General features: G+C 36.5%; 1 protein-coding gene across 1 annotated transcript; it reads right to left on the bottom strand.

The window, feature by feature from the left end:
- On the bottom strand, positions 1-2,492 carry LOC135155231 (probable RING finger protein 207 homolog). The gene is made up of 2 exons (XM_064104137.1): positions 2,425-2,492; positions 1-1,702 (listed from the first exon to the last, which is right to left on the bottom strand). Exons 1-2 carry the CDS (start codon positions 2,490-2,492, stop codon positions 1-3), a joined length of 1,770 nt encoding a protein of 589 aa, XP_063960207.1.
- Positions 2,493-20,683: the final 18,191 nt, after the last annotated feature.

Genomic DNA, 20,683 nt, shown 5'->3' with positions numbered 1-20,683 from the left:
TTACGAGGTAACTTCACTAGTAACTAGCTTGAATACATAGAGCCTACCCGGTGTACAGAAAGCTATCTCCCTTGATTGAAACTGTCTTAGGTAATACCAATGCCTGTTAGGTTTCTCAATCTTGTAATCATATATAAGAGTCTTGATTTGTTTCAGTTCGCCGGTGTACTCATCGATACTGAGTAGACCTTCCTCGTATCTTACAGAGGCAATCAGGATTGTATTGTCCTTACTCACAGCGGCAAAGAGACGAATTTCTAGAGGTTTACGTAATATTGGATACATTATAACACCCTCTTTATTAATACGTGCTATCTGACTGTCATCCTGCTTAACGATCAATGAATCACCATAACTTGTGATTTGCTTTGGTTCATACCCATCGCATGGTATCACCCTCATAGCCTTGCCACCTGATGGTGAGAATACATGGATCTTCTTAGCTTTCCTGTAGCTAACATAGATCACATCATTGCTGTCTACAGTGAGACCACCAAACCCACCTTTACTGTAGCCTATAGTATCGAATGTCACATCCTGCTTCTCGTCATCTGATGTGTACAGTGATATCTTATTGCATGTATCAAGTACAACATAACGTCCATCAGAGAGGAGTCCTACATCAAGTAATTTGGCATCCTTGATGACCGTCTTCTGCAGCTGACCATCAGCAGATAATATATCGATCCCTCCTGTACTATAACCAGCAGCCATCATACCATTATTTGTAGCAGCTATGCCATTCATATGTCCTTTCTCTGAGAGTAGTACATTGCATTTCGGCTTACATTTCACAAACCTCAGTTCCCCCATTGATAATGTATCAGGATCGCAGCTTGGTGTAAACGTCAGTTCCTCTGCATGATCACCTACATCAATAGCAACCTTTACCTTTGGATCATCTCTATCTAATACATTCTTCAATTCACCAGACAATGAATCGCGTATTGCTACAACATCTCCTTCTAGTGGGGCTTTCAAAGTATTACTCAGCAATTCACTCGCACTCTCAATACTCTTAACCAACCTCTTATCATCAATGTTCATATCATTTAAACTCTTGCATAATTTTTCTCTCTGATCTTCTAGTTGCTTTTTCAAGGTAGCATTCCTCTCTTTTATTTTCTTGATAGCTTCTTCACAAATCTTGTCAAGCTTCGCATTTTCCGCATCAATGTGATCATCGACACGTTTAATTTGATTATCAATACACTTCATATGATTCTTGACTGTTGTAGCTTTTGTCTTTCCTTGACCCTGAAGTAATTCAGAACTCTCTGTGAAAGACGAATTGTACTCTCTTAAGTCTTGCACATCGTGGCCTGTTTTCTCGTGGTAGAGCATGCGACATCTCATACAAATAAGCTTCTTACATGTCGTGCATACATCAGAGCATTCGTACTCTTCTGATTGGTGTACTTCTTCTTGACAGTAAACCTTTTTCTTTAATACTACCCTACCCTCTCTGATGTCTTCAACGCTCACTACTTCATGTTTAAGATGTGGTTTCCAGTTGTTATGATCTTGCAGACATGCGTTACACATATTCTTACCACATTCGCAACAGAATTGTGTGGCTCTTGATTGCTCTTCACACACGTCACAGAGCTGTTTACTATTCCTGACGTCATCAACAAGTGACTTAACAGGTATATTAGTTTTAAGATTTGCAACATCACCATCTGTGACATTTGTTCTGTTTCTACATATTGGACATAATAAAGTATTCCTCTGTACAGAGAATGCTAGAATACCTTGAATACATTTTTGACAAAATGTGTGTGAACATGAAAGTTGTTTTGGATCGTTCAGCAAACCAAAACAAACGGGACACTTTAAACTTTGCAAAACAGTATGCTCAAGTGTCGCCATGATCTGTGCTACTACAATGTATATAAGAGAAACCTACAATTATTTACAAAATCTGTAGAATTTTTAGATATTTTCAACTCCAGTTTGCAGGTCAACCGTGTAATAAATAATACTGCAAAATGTATATAAACCACAAATGTATTTTACCCACAATGGCAGCTCTGAATCACAGCAAAGATCCTTACATGCCCAACGTGATTTATCTAACTCTCTCCATTGACGCCATCTGTCACAATGCACCCTGACATAAAAGGAAGAAGAAGAAGAAAACTGCTTGATTTGACTTGAATATTGAAAAAGTATTGGGATATGACTGAGGTAAATGCAAACATAATGTTCTAGAATTGACTAGCTAAGTTGGAATATTTTTGTGTGGCGCTTTGAGACATTATAGACAACCCATCCACCAAACATTCAACGTTAGTCTTTCAAAACTATTCTCGAGCAAAGAGGTCTATAAAGATAGATATAACAAGCATAACGCTGAAATTTCATCAAAACTCAAAGTAGAATAAGAGTTTAAAATCATTTTCACTTTTTGCTTAAATTCACATAAGTGATTGGCATGTACCATTACCGACCAGCAAAATGGATGGTCTTAACTTGACATCACCCACCATCTATTTACTTTGTATTATTGCATGAAAAAAAAATGTTTAAGCCCTTCTTGATTACATGCATTTTTGGTAACATATTGTGATTCAATGAAGAGTTTCCTTATTGCAAGATTTCCAAAATATGAAGTATTCTATAATCCATATAACGAAAGACCAATATTAAACAAATGTGTTACATCATCAGCTCTCTCATCTTCATATCACCTAAAATGTGCGTATAAGATTTTGGAGAACATGAAATAAATTTTAAAAAGTTTTTTTTTTTCGTTCCCGAATTTGGTGAATTTGTAATGATCAATCTCATGAATAAAAATACAAATGGCGCGTGGATGACGTCATTATGATTTAATGACCTCGGAGAGTTTGTCGCGATATGTTCATGGCAGTCTTCATAGATGTAGTAAAAAATTAAACTAGATTTTTATGGTCGATAGCATTGTGACAATTTTTTAGGAAAAAAAAAAAGAATGATAAGGGTTAAATAACAGACCATTAAATAAATCAAGAAAAAAAGAGATAGTATACATGAAATGACATACGGTATTATATTAACAGCAATATAATATAGAGCTTGAAATATACAATATCTATTTAGAAGTAATCATACCAGTAGTGAAAGAATACAGGTAGAATGTCAGTGATCATTCCCTCAAGAACCATGCGATGTGGATGACGATGAGATCTATAGTATGTGGATAAAGTTCATTCTTGAGTTTTATCGCTGATAAAATGATATCATTAAAACGTTGATTTCTTGTTCATTATTGATCAAACAAATCATCTGCCATAGTTACTTCGACTACAATTTATTAGCGATTTAATACATTTTGTGATGCAACTGTCCACATATTATCTGCTACTATCGATATCCCTCCATGTGGGATCGCCCAAATGTCTGGAAATATATGTACAGGATTCACATTCTATCCAAATGTGAACCAACAAAACGTAATTTAGACATCGCTAATGTAAAATATTAATCATGGAAAACCTAAGTTATTAAAGCAAACAGATTTTACATTCACTTTCAATTAATAGACTACCTGAAACATAAACAATATAATTCTCACAAAACAACCTGAACTTTCAAATAGTAGTCAAAATTTCAACGATAGCAATAAAATGAAGCATTTTGCAAATACTGAATTTTATTAAAAGTAATCATACCGGTAGTGACACGTTGGAATGTCTTTGGTCGCTCCTGGAGGACGTGGATAAGCCAGGTCTTAATTTGTCTATGCTTCATCACTGGAAAGGAAATGCCAAGAATGCAGTTTACATTGCTGAGAGATGTTCTGCTGTTGGTAGTAACAAAAATGGAAGGTTTTCTACGCTTATAATCTAGTCATGTATAGGCAACAGAAAATCTGTAATACTAATAAACGTGTGTGATTGTCTGATCTGTCTACTGCGAAAAGCTACTAACGGTGGCTGTAGAGAAGACTCACAGATCGTTTATGATCGTTCATGGTGAGTGAAGACCAGAGCCACTCGCAGCATCAGACTCATATCAGCTAGCAAGATAACTGATGAATATATTTTTATACGTGTCTTGCGCCCTCTCTTGGATTAGATGCTACCAATTAAACTGGGCGTTGTGGCGTGCGCCTGGAATCCAAGCTGTGGGGAAGTTACAAATTGATGCAGAGGTTCGAGGTTCGAGCCCTGGTCACGTCTTTCGGATGGTGACGTTAAAGGTCGGTCACAGACGTAAATAATCATATCTGATTGATACACGTCTGACAAAACTCAAATACACACACACACACACACACGGAGATAACATATGTTTTTTTTTTTTTTTCATATGAAAACGTCTCTACACAATTTGTACCGTGTTTACACTTAATCGGCAATTGGTTCTGAACCAAATGCCGATGCAGAATCGGCATTTGGATTGCGTTTACACGTTGTAACAGCTCGCGGTTCAGAACCGCGAGCCGATGCAAAAACCTGAAATGATACGCATACCTACAATATACGTCATAATAAAGACAACGCTGGATCAGTGCGCTTACAATTACGTCACAATGGTAAAGTAATTGAAATGCGCACAAATTGCCGGTGCAGAATCAGCTTTCTGTTTACACGTAGTAAAAAAGCCGATTCTGCATCGGCTCACGGTTCAGAACCTACTACTTTGGTGGTGCAAATTGCCGGTTCTGAACCGCGAGCCGATTCAAGTTGCTCGCGTTTACACGCTATGAAAAAGCCGATGCTGAATCGGCTCGCGGTTCAGAACCGCGAGCCGATTCAAATGCCGATTAAGTGTAAACACGGTATTGTAGACACACCTGTCTGCAGAGCCTCTTCGAATGCTACTGACGCGACTCGGGACACGACGCGCGGTCTGACACGTCACAGAAAAAAAAAGGCTCGGACTGATCCATTCGGATATGAGGGGTATAAAAGTACGCAGTCCGGAGAGAAAATTACTGCGCGCCTCAATTACGTTCGCTGCACGGAAATGCATGTTATTTTACATTGTAAATAATGTACAGTGTATGTATATAGATAGTATCAATGCTCTGAACCGCCATCTCGTTTATTTATTATGACTGGAGAAGTGTGTTTATGTAAACATGTGTTGGGATGCATATCCATACCCACCGCTCTGCTTCGGTACCCGGCCCGGGGCCCCAGCCCGGCTGGACGTGAACGTGCATACACACCCAGTCATATAGGGCCTACGCCGGTTTATAAGACAACTTACTATCTACCGTAGACAAAATGGAACGATCCTAGTACTAACACACAACGTCTTCGTGTAGAATTTGACACAGGGAGCGATTAGGCATGCCTTCAAAATTTTCAATAAAACTTAATTTTTTTTTGGAATTATTCAAAATGATTCCCTGTGTGATTCGTAAGGTATACTACTGTTAAGATGGTAAAATATTTAATTCAGTTCCTCAGAAAAAAAACAATGCAACTCACCAAAAAAATTCGACAAAGCTCCCCAAAGCTCGGGCTGCAGCATAAGGTTCGATCACCGAGCTGCAACACGCGTATTATGCATGGGTTGTCCTTGGCAACCACGGGTACGGGTTTACTCTGACCGGGCAAAATGTCAACATTTTGAAACGAACAAAGAGATTGGATTAAAAAATGACGGTACTTTTTTTGAACTAATCAAAATGGATGTTATATCCAGTGGCGGATCCAGGGGGTGGCGCAGGGGGCGCGCGCCCCCCTCCCCCCCTAATATTTGAGCGGCGCCGAAGGCGCCGCTCAAAAAAAATAAAAGAAAAGTAAAAGAAAGAAAAGGCGCTGCTTGAAAAAATAAAAATATAGGAAAGAAATTAAAGAAAAGGCGCCGCTTAAAAAAATTATACACTGATATAATATTAGCAACAGTAAGGAAAGACTATCCCCCAGCAAAGCACCATCATATCATCTTCCTTATCTTTTCTTTTAACTACCCTTTTCCCAACAACTTCGCCGGTTAAAAATAATCAGCAGTGCGCTGCCTGCATATAACTGGCGCCAATCAAGAATAATCAGCGCCACCTTAATCTAAATCGGCGCCGGACAATAATAATCAGCGCCATTTGGTTATAAATCGGCGCCGGTACAGAAAAATCGACGCTGCCTGAGTTCTTAACCGGCGCCGATCAAGGATAATCAGCGCCACCTAAATCTAAATCGGCGCCGGACAAGAATAATCAGCGCCATCTGGTTATAAATCGGCGCTGCCAGAGTCTTAACCGGCGCCAATCAAGAATAATCAGCTCCACCTAAATCTAAATCGGCGCGGGGCAAGAATAAACGGCGCCATCTCGTTATAAATCGGCGCCGGTAAAGAAAAATCGGCGCTGCCTGGGTTCGTAACCGGCGCCGATCAAGGATAATCAGCGCCACCTATATCTAAATCGGGGCTGGTCAAGAATAATCAGCGCCATCTGGTTATAAATCGGCGCTGCCTGAGTCTTAACCGGCGCCGCGATCAAGAATAATCAGATCCACCTAAATCTAAATCGGCGCCGGACAAGAATAATCAGCACCACCTGGTTAAAAATCGGCGCCAGTCAAGAATGATCGGCGCCTCCTGGTTCTAAATCGGCGCCAGTCAATAATATGAATTGCCGCTGCCTGAATCTTACGTGACGTCGGTAAAAATAATCAGCACTACTTGTTCTAAATCGGCGCCGGTCAAAAATAATCAGCGTCCCCTGGTTCCAATAAATAGGCGCCGGTAGAATAATGAAGAAGGGCCTATTGCCAACCAAATCTAGATCGGCGCCGGTCAAGAATGATCAGTGGCACCTGGTTATACATTTTATTGTTGAATGGTCATAACAAAGCTTATCGCATGCCCTTACAGAGTGGACTGGGGCGGGGCAGTTGCCCACAGAATGACAGATGTCATGAAATCTTTAATTTATTTCAAAAATCCCAGAATCATACAAAAGCGTAGAGCAAATCCTTTAATTTTGATCTTATTTTCCAATGCTTTAATAAAAAGAAGGTCGGTCACTTTTCTTCTTTACACATTCCACATTGTGCTACCTCTATGGCCTTTAGTTTAAGACAGCTACTATAGTGTTGTGTAAGATGATTCGATATCTTAGCCCAAAACTTTGCTAAAACCCGTTACTAGTACCAGGAGTGTATAATTACGCAACCAGTCGTATATTGAGATTGAGCTACACAACTCGTTCTTTATTTAAAATCGTGCTTAAATTATCCGCTTCTCAGATTGGAATATAAAAATTTTCAGCTCGCGCTTCGCGCTCGCATCATTTCTGTAGCAAAACCCCATACTTTTCATGATTAAATAGGTGAATAGAATGTCCCTTTTTCAGGACTAAATGTCAAAAGAACTCCCGCTTCGATTTGCAATAATCTTTTGCTGGATATAATCTTGTTCTTTATTACAAACCTCCATTAAACTGTCATTTTTTTTCAAATCGAAATATCAAAATTTTAAGTTCGCGCTTCGGGCTCGCATCTATTGTTTTTTTAGATACCCATCTTAATCATTGGTACCAAAAATGCATAGAATATCAAGCTTTCTGGTCAGAATATAAAGAAATTTCAGCTCGCCCTCGGCACTCGCATTATCTGTGTAGTGAGATATGTATCCTCCTCATGAGTTACTACAAACAGTCCTAAACAGGCACCTTTTTCCTGTTTTCAGGTCAGTATACTAAAAATTTCAGCTCGCGCTTCGCGCTCGCATTAATTTGTTGGTGAGATATGTGTTTCTATCTCATGAGTCATATAAATATATATATATATGTGTGTGTTTGTGTGAGTTTGTTTGTTTTGTGTGATATCGAGCGCCTTTGGAAAGTTGATTCATGATTTGCCCCCCAAATCTTAAAGAAAGGATCGACGCCCCTGTGTATATATATATACATATAGTAAAAAAAACTTGTATCTCTATTAATATACAACAGTATTGGCCTCATCGCAATAAAAGGGTTATTACACGAGATTTTGAAACCGCACATAACATGCATAGTTTGTGTTACTTTTTGCTTGTTTCTTTCTTTAATAAGTTTTTCAATCTCTCTCTATACATGTTTTTAGAAAGATTATATGTTTAAATTGATGTATATTTCTGTTATAATGAGATATGTTTAAGTGGACTTCAGGGAATGGTCGTACGCAGCAAGGGGGAAGGAGGGGGGGGGGCACATTCGCGATCTGCTGTTGTGAAAAACATTTTTTTTTCCCTTAACATTTCATGAAGACTATGAAAAATGTGCAAATGTGAGATGTGCACCAAATTTTCGAGTCTTGCCCCCCCCCCCCCGGAAATATTATCTGCGTGTGATCATGCAAAATGGCATGACTGAAAATCCTACATTTTAAAAAGAGCATTTGACAGGGTCAGACTTTACCCCTTTTTCAACATTTTCTTTTATGGCGCCGGTGAAGTGCAAAAATATGTGCGCCGCTCGGCAGTGCGCCCCCCCCCCCCCTTTCGCCAAAAGCTGGATCCGCCTATGATATCATTGTAATCATAGTGATCTGAACTTTCAGATGATGTTTCACTTTCTTACTTGGCTTGATTTGGCGCGAAGTTACCAGAGCAAAAGATGTCCTTGATTTGTAGCCCTCTCTCACACAAAATTGGGGGAAACTTGAAAAATGTAAGTCTAAAATTACGGTATCTTAAATTCTACATATTTGATATGATTAATATGATAATAAAGCTGAAAATCTAAATTTTCTAGATCTGCTTCACTCTTTGATATTGACTCAATATTAAAAAAACGACAACGAGTTGAAGTGCGAAAACAACGGAGTTTTGCACGTTTTTTTGTTGCAAAATCTGAGTGGAAATCAGAGTGATGGCAAGTGCGTCTCAAGAAAATGTCAAACATGAAAGCGGTCCAGTCCCAGGGACAGTAGAACAATACCAACAAAATGTGCCATGATGTGATCATCAGGTTGTTGGTAAGAATGTATTGGGGAACACAAGGAAAAGCATTAGCAGTAAAGCTAAAACGTCAAGTCCGTACACGAACCATTGCATTAGAGTCACAACTATCACTATCTTAGATGAGCAAGCAAGAGGCCAGGCATATCATGACGGTTTCAGGACATAAAAGTGAGAGCAGTCTTAAACATTAATATCGAGTTTACGAAGGACATAAACCACCAATGAGCTTATGCTTGTCATAGAATTGTCAGTTGAAGGTTAGGCTTTCTAGTCCTAGTAGTACAAGGTCTAAAGTTAGTGCCAGATTTGGTCCTGGTCCTGGATCTGGTTAAGCAAAAGAAAGATCAGGACCACCAAGTACAGTCACCAGGCCACCACCTAGTCCTGTTTCATCTCATCCACCACCAGATTCTGCACCTGACGTTATTAGTCAGCCTCAGGATCTACAGAGATCCACATTGGGTCCTGGACCAAGTCCTGGTTCGACAACAGAGAGCTCAGCCTCAGGAAAACATTGATCAATCAGTAGGCTGCCATCTGGTCCTGTTATATCTCATTCCTAAATTTGTGCATCTGATGTTACAGCTCAGAATCAACATGGATCTCAGTCAGCCCTGTGTCCTGGACCTGGACCGGACTCACAGTCCTAACCTCAAATGAACTTTGTATCAAACAATTAGGATGTGGACCAGAAAAGGGTAGAACAGTAACACTTTAAACATATAACAAGTAGGCAATACTGCATCGTACCCTATGTAATTATGTTGCGTTCGTGTTTGTTGTTATTACGTTGAACAGTCGGAACGGTTGGAATTTCATTGGGATGTAGACTACCGCTATGACTGTTTTCCTTATCGATGCTTTTGGCTTTATCTCTGTTGGAATTTGAATTTTTGCAAGGAATTGATCTGGTAAGTACATTCTATATTTTGTTAGTGGATCTAGATCTAGTGGATCTAGATCTAGTTTCATCTAGGCCTAGGTCTAGTTTCTCTACAAATTAGAGTCTAGATAAAGAATCTCCATCACTTCAGGCTATCTAATATAAAATATATTGAATGGTTGGGTATGTAAAATAGACATTCTTTGGACCGCCTAAAGGATTTATATTTTCCCTCGTGTTCATATTTTCTCTCAGCGCTGCGCGCTTCAGGGAAAAAATAACCCCTCGGGAAAATATGAATCCGGTGGTCCAAAGAATGTTTATATTACACACTCCATCAGTCAATATCTGAATAACTTTGATACATTGTCCCGCCTTTGAAATTATAAAATACATACTAAGGAATTTTCAAATTAGGTTGATTATGACTACGAATAGACAAATGATTTTTTTTCCACAGTTGAAAATACAATTATTTAGAAAATAGGGCCTATGCCAGGGTGTAATTACCCGAAATTAAAAAAATCTTTGATTAAAAACATATAGTACAACAAATATTGCTTTTGTGAGAGAATTAAACCTGCAAGATGAGTATTTCTTTAACTGCACTTTTGAAGGAATAAACTAATAATAAATTCCTACTACACGTGGATAGGGAATTCTTAACATCTGGACCATATAGCTTTGTGAGCCACCAGCGTGCGAGGGTTGTAAAAGTCCATATTAAATGCTTGACTTATGTGTTGGATATGGATACCATTATGTTGTGGAAACATAGTGAAAATGTGGGCAAGTAACATTCCGGCACGAGATAAAAAGGGAAGTTTGAAGGAAATGGATATCATCAACAACCAGACATTGCAGTTCAATATGGTTAGGGTAACCAAAGCAACTAGCAAAAATAGAAAATTGCCTTTTTTACAACAGAAGAACTTAATATGTGACATTCCTTGATATTGTCCAAAGAAAATTGCAACACGACACATCAGGTAGGAAAGGACTATTGTGCAAAATGCACATTATTTTGTCAGGTTCAATGTATTCATTATAGTGTAGTTTATATTTCGAGAAAATGATTTACTGATGTGTTTCAAGTTGACTTTTAACGAACATCCCTATGATCCTAGTAGACACCTTTGTTTAAAAAAAGTATTGTCAAGTTTTATTCTTAAATCACAGTTACCATTATCCTTCCTCCCTTTGAAATGTTTATCATATGTTTCCATTCAGTGATAGCATATTACCTCGAAACCCACTAGATAGTTTTGAAAGTGTAGGAGTCCTTCCTAGGATATCAATATCACGATGGGATAGACAAATACTTGTGTCATCCGCAAAAAATATGTAATTTAATGTGTTTAGCACCATGTACATGCCGTTGATATTAATCAGAAATAAAAATGGACCAAAAATAGAACCCTGTGGTACTTCCCATAAAAAAAATAGTATACCACATTTAGAAAAGTTAAGGGATGTGTGCTGTCTTCTATTTGAATGATAACTTTTAAACCAATTTAGCGCAATTTTGCCCCTATCTCTATCCTAATCCAACCATTTGTCTACCCCCCGGGCTTTGCCCAAACGGAAGCGTTGGAACCCTTTTTCACCGAGTTTTGAATGTATGTTTAACCTTTTCAACAGCAGAATCAAAGAGTCATTAGTCTAAATCGGCTTATAACCACTTGGCCTACAGTCAGTTGGCAATATGGTCTAACATCGTTTGGTTTAATATCTCAAATGACAAAATGACGAACAAGACTACCAACTGTGGTAAAAAAAACAACAAAAAAACAATGGACCAAAGTTAATGATTTGTGCATCGTATTTGTATTAGACAAATTTGATTTTATTTTAGACCATTTGATGATTAGTAAGAATCGGAATTAGACCAACTAAGGATGGGGTTCCAGTCAACAATTAAGAGACAAACAGACGCTCCTAACGCACCATTTCGTCAAAACCTGGAGGGTCTTTGGACGAAACGGTAGTAGTAGTAGTAGTAGTAGTAGTAGTAGTAGAAGTAGTAGTAGTAGTAGTAGTAGTAGTAGTAATAGTAGAAGTAATAGTAGTATTAGAAGCAATGGTAATATCATTTGATGTTAATGTTAGTTTTTTGCTGAAGTAGTATTAATACTATTAATAGTAGAAGTAGTAGCAGTTGTAGCATTAATATCATTATTATTATTATTATCATTAGTAGTAGTAGTAGTAGTAGTAGTAGTAGTGATTCCAAAATAGTCCTAAAGAGTAGTACAATTTAATTTGAAATATTTAGTATCTTGATACATGTATATTCACGATGAATGATTTATGTTTGGGAATCCCCACCTTATAACGGATGTTGCAACATTTTGTAGCAAGAGGTTCCGTTGGTTATCATTATAATTAGGGATGGGTCGATTTATTCTTTTTTAGTGTTTTCATGTCATAATGAGTCAATTCTTATTGAACATCATTTGAAGTTGTAATATATTTATCATACAACGCAATGAATTGTGTAATGAAATTCTTGTACTTTTCTTTTGTCCTACCAGCTACCTGTATACGGTAAACGAGTAAATTTTAACATCATTTGTGTCGTGTGGAAAGTGCTTATATTGTGCAAACGACTGTTCAGTTTGTGTATACTGATTGACGGATACATGATCTAAAAACAAACAAACACACGAACAATACAAACAATTGGGTGGAGAGAAAAGCTAAGAAAGGCAACTAAAAATCGAGATGGTAAATTCATGAATTCATTTCAGACTACAGGTCCAGATTATAGTCCAAAAGTAGAAAAACAAGAATTAAGTTCATGAAAAAACAGTGTAAAATTTCATTTAGACTTCGTACCGAATATGTCTCTTTGACTGCCTATAAATTATATAAAAAGTATATGTACACAATTTCGAAAAACATTTCTAAAGGGTCTAAAGAAAAATTTAAGTCATAAAAACTATAATATCTTTCGTTATTATGTCTACTTAACTGGATTTTTAACACATCCAAGCTCCACCCACTTCTTTACATGATTTATGAATAGTTTGGTAATGTATTCAAAACTTTCAGCATCATTGAAATACTATGATGCATCAGACTATTAAGCCTATTCTATGAAGTTCGAATGAATATTATTTTTTTAAGTTAAGTAGTTCAGTCTACCATCAAGTGTATTTATACAACCGTTAAAATGTATACAGGGAAGTTTCTGATCGCGCACTCTGTTGGTCAAAATATTGGCGATAGAATCTTTGCATTATAGTTTTCATGAATGTAATTATGGTCATTACAGGGTGTCAAAAGTGATTCCAACAACTGCTCAAAACGTCCGATTTTCAGCTAAAAATTAAGGAAATATAAGAATACAAAAATAAGCTTGCGCTTGCATTATTCATGTGGGCCTTATGGAATACCTTATGTTGTTTGTAAGAATAAAACCAAGATTTACATAAGATTTTAGTTAGGAATAACCTTCACCCCCTCCCCCAGAAAAGAATAATAATATTTAATATATAATATAAAAGAAAATAAAACAAGTAAAACATAAAACAATATGAATTTTTTTTTAGAATCCGATCGGAAAGAATTCGGATGAGAAATTGTTTTGTATATATTTGCTGGGAAGCCCGGTGGAGGTGTTGTGTCGCCCTAAAGCTCAAGTTCGCAGTGATGTATATGCGACCCTCTGATAACAAAGTTAGTGTCTGAACCTTAGTGCTGTGGTATCAACATCATTAATGACATCCTTTTCTCATTTAAATTCTTTAAATGAAATCACGTTTTACTTCCTTGGCTATACTAACAGGTTTAATTCTTTCATCGCCAGATTTTCATAAATTTTTATTTTGGAACTAGTACTCTCTTTTTTTACCAATTAAAAATAATGTTATGATATCCCCAGGCTTGGTAGACTTCATTTCTAGTGTGATAGTTTGCGAACTTACCAATTATTTTCTTTGTGTCCTCCTGCGCGAGCCGGAGGACATTGTCCAGTCGTCTCACCACTGCACCAATTAGAGGTTAGCCTACGCTTAATGTAATAGATGTTAGAAACAGCGCCAATTCGAATCTATTACTCTTTTGTCGTTAGTTTTTCGTTCGGGATCTCACAGCCGCCGAAGAAATAGTAGGTTTGGCTTGAGTATTGACCAGCGTCATCAATAGTCTCTATTTAAACTTACGACGTTGGGATCTCATCTCTGGTTCGTCTGCGTCCAACTGACTAGATTCAACCTCTCCCTACGAAATGTTTCCTATAAATAAGTGGGCTACATTTTCTGCTATCAGTGGGAGCAGTGCTGACTTTATAGATTTAATGCTTCCTTAATCAGCACTGTGTAGCCGCAATCACAGCCTAATTCCTCACGCACTTTCTTTTTATTCGGATTCGTTAACTAGCAGCGCAACGCAAGTCATGTAGTCTTTTTTGTAAGTTCTTTTTCGGTAACCGTGAAGGAAGACAAAGAAGAGTCTTGGGTGTATTGCAGAGTCCCCCTCTGGAGACCAGCAACAACATGATTGGTGCTGCTGAGAAGGGCTATCATCCTTTTTTCATTTATCAATTTCAAGTTTATATGTAATGTTAATCGGAAAAAAATTGAATTAAATTCAAAATTATATGGCCTGATAGATGATTTGGAAGTAGGCCTACCGGTAGTTGAAGGGCTAAAGTAGGGAGTTTCGATTTTACGACGCACGACGAATTCAAGAACATAAATGTATTGTGAAACACCATTCATGACAATGAAGTCTCTGTCGAAATTGTTGAATGAAACAAAAAAGTTTCGTCCTGGATTCTGGACAAACGACATAACTATTTTTTTTTTCTTCAAATTTCAATATCTTCTTCTTCTCCTTCTTTCGTTTCTTCTTCTTTTGCTTCTTCTTCTTCCTCTGATGGCTGGTGGAGATCAACAACAGTCAGCTGTACAAAGACCTTCCAACCATTTGATGGAAATTTTCATAGACTTCACAGTGTTCTTAAATCCGTCCACATTCCAGTTGCGAAAGATTCTAAGTGTTCTTGTATGTACGATGACAAGTCTATCCTGTCAGCTTTGGTCCTTGTTCTCGACATCATCAGTAATTACAAACATGCAAATAATGAGGTGAATATCTCGACTCGGTGTCAAAAATATACCTGCAATGCTTTTCACTGCTTAGACCAAGGAGTTACTGGTAACTCCTTGCTTATAGTTCTAAAAGGTACATTTTCGTTGGAATTTGTTTTGCAAAGTTCCTTGATTTGATCCATAACAAAACCTTTTTTTAGTGGTTAGTTTTCGGCGAAGAAACTAGAAAGAGTGATGGTGATTAGCAGAGAACTTTCTTTAAATTTTCGACAGTGAGATTGGAGGATTTGACATTATGAAATGTGAAACGCATGGCATAGACACGCCAGCACAACGTGTTTCTTTGATTTTAAATCATTCAGAAATCTGCCTCGCTGTTGAATGATGCATGTGCAATGCCGATATTGTTTTCAAAGCATTTTGTTGTCCTGCCCCCAACAAGTTTTGTAATGTATTAATATCTGTCCGGTATTTCAGAAAATAACGATACATGTGCAGTGTCATGCTGAGGATATACGAATATTATATTAGCGTTTTCACTGTATTTCATGAAAGCTGATATGATAATTTGTTCGGAGCGAGAGTGAAATATAAATTGTCACAAATGATTATCAGATGATATTGAAGTATCACTTGAAATGATAATTTAAATAACTCAAAAATAAATCGTCATTTTAAACTTCGTATTCTTTACCTTCCTTCGAAATTGGCGGTAGGTGAGGAAGGGGTAGGGTGTTTGTATATACTTTCGTATCAATCTCAAGAAAAAATCATTAAGAATGTGAACTATCTCCTCCCGCCCATTCGTAATCGGATCGGTGCCAAATTTGAAGGGGGTATGAAAGGCTGAAAATGACAAATGCCCTTAATATTAACGGAGAAGGATTAGACAAGTAAAACACTTAAAATTTCATTAAAATCCGGTAAAAGTAAACAATCCTACATAACTTTATTGTACACTTCTGAAATTTCCGTAAAAACAAATTTATGCGTGATTTCCTAGATATGCAACAGTTACTTACCATTTAAATAATCATTTTTAATCGCAAATTATTTAATTTTACATACAATTCTCTGAAATAATTATCTTTTGGAAGAGAGTCTGGCAAATGATGACGTTAACATTAATGGGTCAATCTCATTTTTATATTATTGAACGAGACCATGTGAATAATCGTAATTTCACTTAATAAATTCTAAACGAACAAGTCGGGACAGAACATCATTTGGTAGCTAATTGCATATTCATTAAGACATGAGCAGAACTCTTTCACCAGAACAATGTAATATTGCTAATGTCATAATTATCTTCGTCATTCGTCGTCTAATTCTCATACTTGTTAGAGTTGTTTTTTTTTGTTTACATTAATCTGCCTATTTAAATTATATTACTCTCGGCCTGGATAACCGTTCAACATTGTCTTATGCAAAAATTTAACTACTCAGAACGTTTTAAAAAATCCATGATTTGTAACTGTCATTGAGAGGAAACTATTATGGTTGACTTCCTTCCTGCTTTCGCTTACCAGAACGGAAGTTATGTTTAATGTTCACAACACTTTTAACATAACAGTAGGCCACCTGACCTGGCCTCCTGCCAAACGTGAAAAAAAGAAGTTCCAGCTCCTTGTATAGCTGAATAAAATTGACATCCCATCTCTGTCCCCTACCCTCCCCCCCCTCATCCCGTTCCTCATTCCTTGCGGAAACATTATGCCAGGCCTATACACTACCCAACATCGGCTCGCACTATATCAGCTCCCCCCCCCCCCCCCCCACAGAACAAGAAAAATTACAAGTAATATTTTCAATATCACAGTTACTGCCATAAACGTGAAAACCATCACCTATCACCTTCTTCATCTGCCACTGCCAACACCATCGCAACCATACTATAAGTAACATTATCACCATATCCTCGATCAGCTCCATCGCAATGATACCATCATCAATATCACCATGATTTTAATTATCATCTCCACCATCACCACCATCGTCACTGTCATCTTCATCATCATCATTACCATCATCAACATTGTCACCATCTTTTCTGTCATCTCCATCACCATCATTACCATCAGCAACATCACCACCATCTTTTCAATCACCTCCATCACCATCATTACCATCATCAACATCAGAACCATTTCATTATCATCTACATTATCACCATTACCATCATCCTCACTATCACCCCAATCACCACCATTGCTATCGTCATCACCACGACTATCGACACTGCCACTATTATCTTTATACTTATTATCATTACCACCATTACTACACTGCAAAAACACCTATGTTGATTAAACACCAGCCCGGTATCTATATCGGACCACAGCAGAGAAGCGTTGAAGCAACGTACACCAGTTCAGAACCAAACACTAATTGGTGTTGCTTAAATGCTAAATTGGTGTTAGCCTAACGCCAAAACGGTGTTGTTTCAACACCTCTCTGGTGTGGACCGACATAGATACCAGGAAGGTGTTACAATAACACCATCGTTTTAGCAGTGTGCAACTCTTGCCATCGAGTCCCTCAGCATGGTCCCCATTATAAACACCGTCTCTAATATCACATTTATCAGAACCATTTTCATGTCCACCATCCACATAGCTCTGAACATCACGCACGTTCAGCATCTTGACCTAACATCACTACGACAAACTAGATAATCAATCCTCATCTTTTGTTCCAGCTACACTTTGTAAATGAATGCGAATGCTAAGTTTCTCAGAAGGAACAAACGATTTATTATCTAAGAAAAAAGTGGAATAGAAACCTAAGTGTGCAAGTAAACAAATCACGTGCAAGTACTGGGAAATACAAACTGTGGAACCCTGCAGGGCTCCATTCTTTCCCCTCTGTTTTGTATTCTGTATATCAGCGACTTGCATAGATAATCGAATTTATCATCATTTAAAATGCATGAAGATGAAAGTAATCTTCTTTCACACATCACCTTTCTTTTTCAGTTACCTAATACCTCGTCGAATTTGGATAGGTTACACAGAGTTACACCAGGTAGCTAGATTATTACTTTTTACAAGTTTATATATAAACAAGGCGTCATTGATATCTGATTTTGGTAATACATTTAAGGTACATTTCCTATCTATATACACTCAAATAATAATATCGTCACTCAAATAATGAGATATACTCTGTATTATTTCTAGCCTGTTTGAATTAACCTTATTCTAGCGTTGGAAAAGAGCGCGGCATATCAGATAGCTGCTCTTCTTAAAACAGAGGCGATATGTATTATGATTCATTTAAAAAACGACACGGATCAATCTTTTATAACATTTTTAAAATGCACACATTTGTTAGTTGAATCCTTTATGTATCACTTTAACAATCAATAATTACCCATCGTCCTTAGCAATATATTTCGAGTAAATAATGAATTCCTCCAATGCAACGTTTGCCGCCTTGAGTTACCTCAAATTCCAACATACTGATTTTTTTTACAGCTCATAAATAATCATTCTATTCCTTCGAATTTAGACACATTTCACTCTAACAGCAAAATTATGTAATAATATTTTATACACTGACAAAAGAATTCATATCCTTTATTGGTAATGTTCAAAATGTATATATAAAATATATATATATGTATATTTATATATATATATATATATCTATATATGTATACATATATATATACACATACAATATATATACATATATACCGATTGTATATTAGGCTTGTTGGATTCAGGTGGAGAGAAAACAAAGACAAAAACTACATCTTTGAGTGGTATGCATTCAGTTCCAACACAACGCCTAGGTTAAAAAGCAAAATAATACATACAAATAGCCGTACTAAAGGCTCAGGCTGTAAATATTGAGCGTAAGTAGGGAAATTGGTATGTCATATTCACTCGATACTGACGCAACCACAATCATGAATATGCATGAGAAGAATAAGATAATCGATAAAGACTTGTTAAGAAACTAATTCAGGATAAAATGAGGTGACAATGACCTCCAATATCACTCTTTAAAATCATAATACATAAATAATCACTCTTAAAAATAAAATGTCAATATGTTTGGATAAGAGTTAAACGATTGCACGACAAGAAAGAATAATAGTACCTAAACTAGAAACAAAGTATTGTGATATAGCGTGATAAAGATGACTATTGAGGAATAACTCGTGAATTATTCCTGATGTTTTTTAAAAAATCTGTATTTGTCCAGCCAAGAAAAATCTCTTTCAAGGCCATACTGAGCACTTTTGGCAACAATCTTATAACTTATTTTCTTTCCCCCTTTATTTCATCCCACTTTTGTCCTTCGTTCTTTCTTTTCATTTTCGTTTCTTTTATTCATTGCTTTGGAAGCCCCATTACCTTCCTGATACATGTTTTATTATCTATAATATTTTTTATGACCATGCATCTCCTTGTATCCATTTATTTTTACCATTTCCATGTTTGTTCTACGTTTGCTCTCACTATTATTTCCCTTTTAAATCGTTTGTATTGAAATCAACTGCTTTTAAGATTGTCTAATTTCATTGGTAGCGTTTTTACAAGCTTTTCTTTCGTCGGTCTCCTGTTAATAATAATACTTTTTATAAATGCTATATAAAATTACAAAAAAAAACCAAATACAACAGTTGGTTAAAATTTTATACAAAACTGCACGAAATGGACACCACTTGTAATATATATGTATAAATAAATAATGTATAAAATGGGACTTTAGCATGTGTTTGAACACAAAGATGGAAGGGCACTGTTTCAATTTTCCATCTACAAGTCTGTTTGAAACGTTTGATTGGTCTTAATTAATTCGAATAACTAGTTTTATGATTAAATGAAAGAATGAGACCAAATAATATACAATGCAAATAAAAAAATGTTTTGTTTTTTATTTGTTTGGTGAAATGACTGCGGAAATAGAAAGGGTTTAGTGGTATGTATAAATTTTGTTCAGCTTTTTTACAATATGAACACACTTAATGCGTTACATGTGATCAAATATAAAACAATGCACTTTAAGAAAAAAAAACTCAGTATAATTTTATTACGATGAACATTTTTCCCCTTCGATTGAGCAATCTGAAATAAAACGAATTTACAACTAAATACAATTCATAAGTGCAATAAATGTTATGAAAAAATAAACGAAATATGTATATACATTTATAGGCCTATACTTCTCCTTTCCTTTATTAGCTGTGAACAAAATGACTGTACATTTCTGTTTTACATTTTGATGAAGGTTATTCCCAATTTGCGATGCCATGAATTGAATTGTGGTTCTTATGATTTCCATTTGTATTGACATCGAATTCGACATGTATGTTTGTTGTCATCGCTCATTAATATATATTTATGTTACTAATAATATCGAAAACAAAAAAGGGATATGTAATGGAAATTATCATGAACAAACTGATAAATGCATCGAAATCGTGAACATACCATAGCATCCAAGTAGAGTATATAGCACCAACAAAAGTAATATTCACCATTACCAGATTACTTTATTCGGTTGATGTAAAACTTTATCATATGCATGCATTTCTTATATTACAATTTTTAATAATAGTACCAGTATTATCATGCAAACCAAATCATAACGATAAAGAATGGCTGAAAATAAGCGTTATTCTCCAGCTTTGAATCCACCGTTTTCACGTCACGTGTATTATGTCTATCAACTCACTTCTCTCAATATTGGGTCTATAAAAAGCCCTGTTATAGGGGCAAACTTTCTCCAGGATTTTTCAACATCCGAATTTTTGGCCGTATTGATCTGATATTGATGGATTGATTGTTTATCATTAGATTAAATTTATATTGCGATTTATAATTGCTTTTGATTTTTTTTTGTAAGT

The sequence above is a fragment of the Lytechinus pictus genome, chromosome 8 (genome assembly GCF_037042905.1).
Source record: "Lytechinus pictus isolate F3 Inbred chromosome 8, Lp3.0, whole genome shotgun sequence".
In the NCBI taxonomy this organism is placed as follows: domain Eukaryota; kingdom Metazoa; phylum Echinodermata; class Echinoidea; order Temnopleuroida; family Toxopneustidae; genus Lytechinus; species Lytechinus pictus.
The sequence above is the reverse complement of the archived record's forward strand: the minus strand, read 5'-3'. Positions and strand labels throughout refer to the sequence as shown.

Bases quoted from the DNA above. Each gene is read 5' to 3' on its own strand.
- LOC135155231 (XM_064104137.1), bottom strand. From the start codon at position 2,492: ATGGTGGGTGATGTCAAGTTAAGACCATCCATTTTGCTGGTCGGTAAT. The intron at 1,703-2,424 runs GTGAATTTAAGC...TCCAATATGTAG, and splicing joins GGTACATGCCAATCACTTAT to AAACAGAACAAATGTCACAG.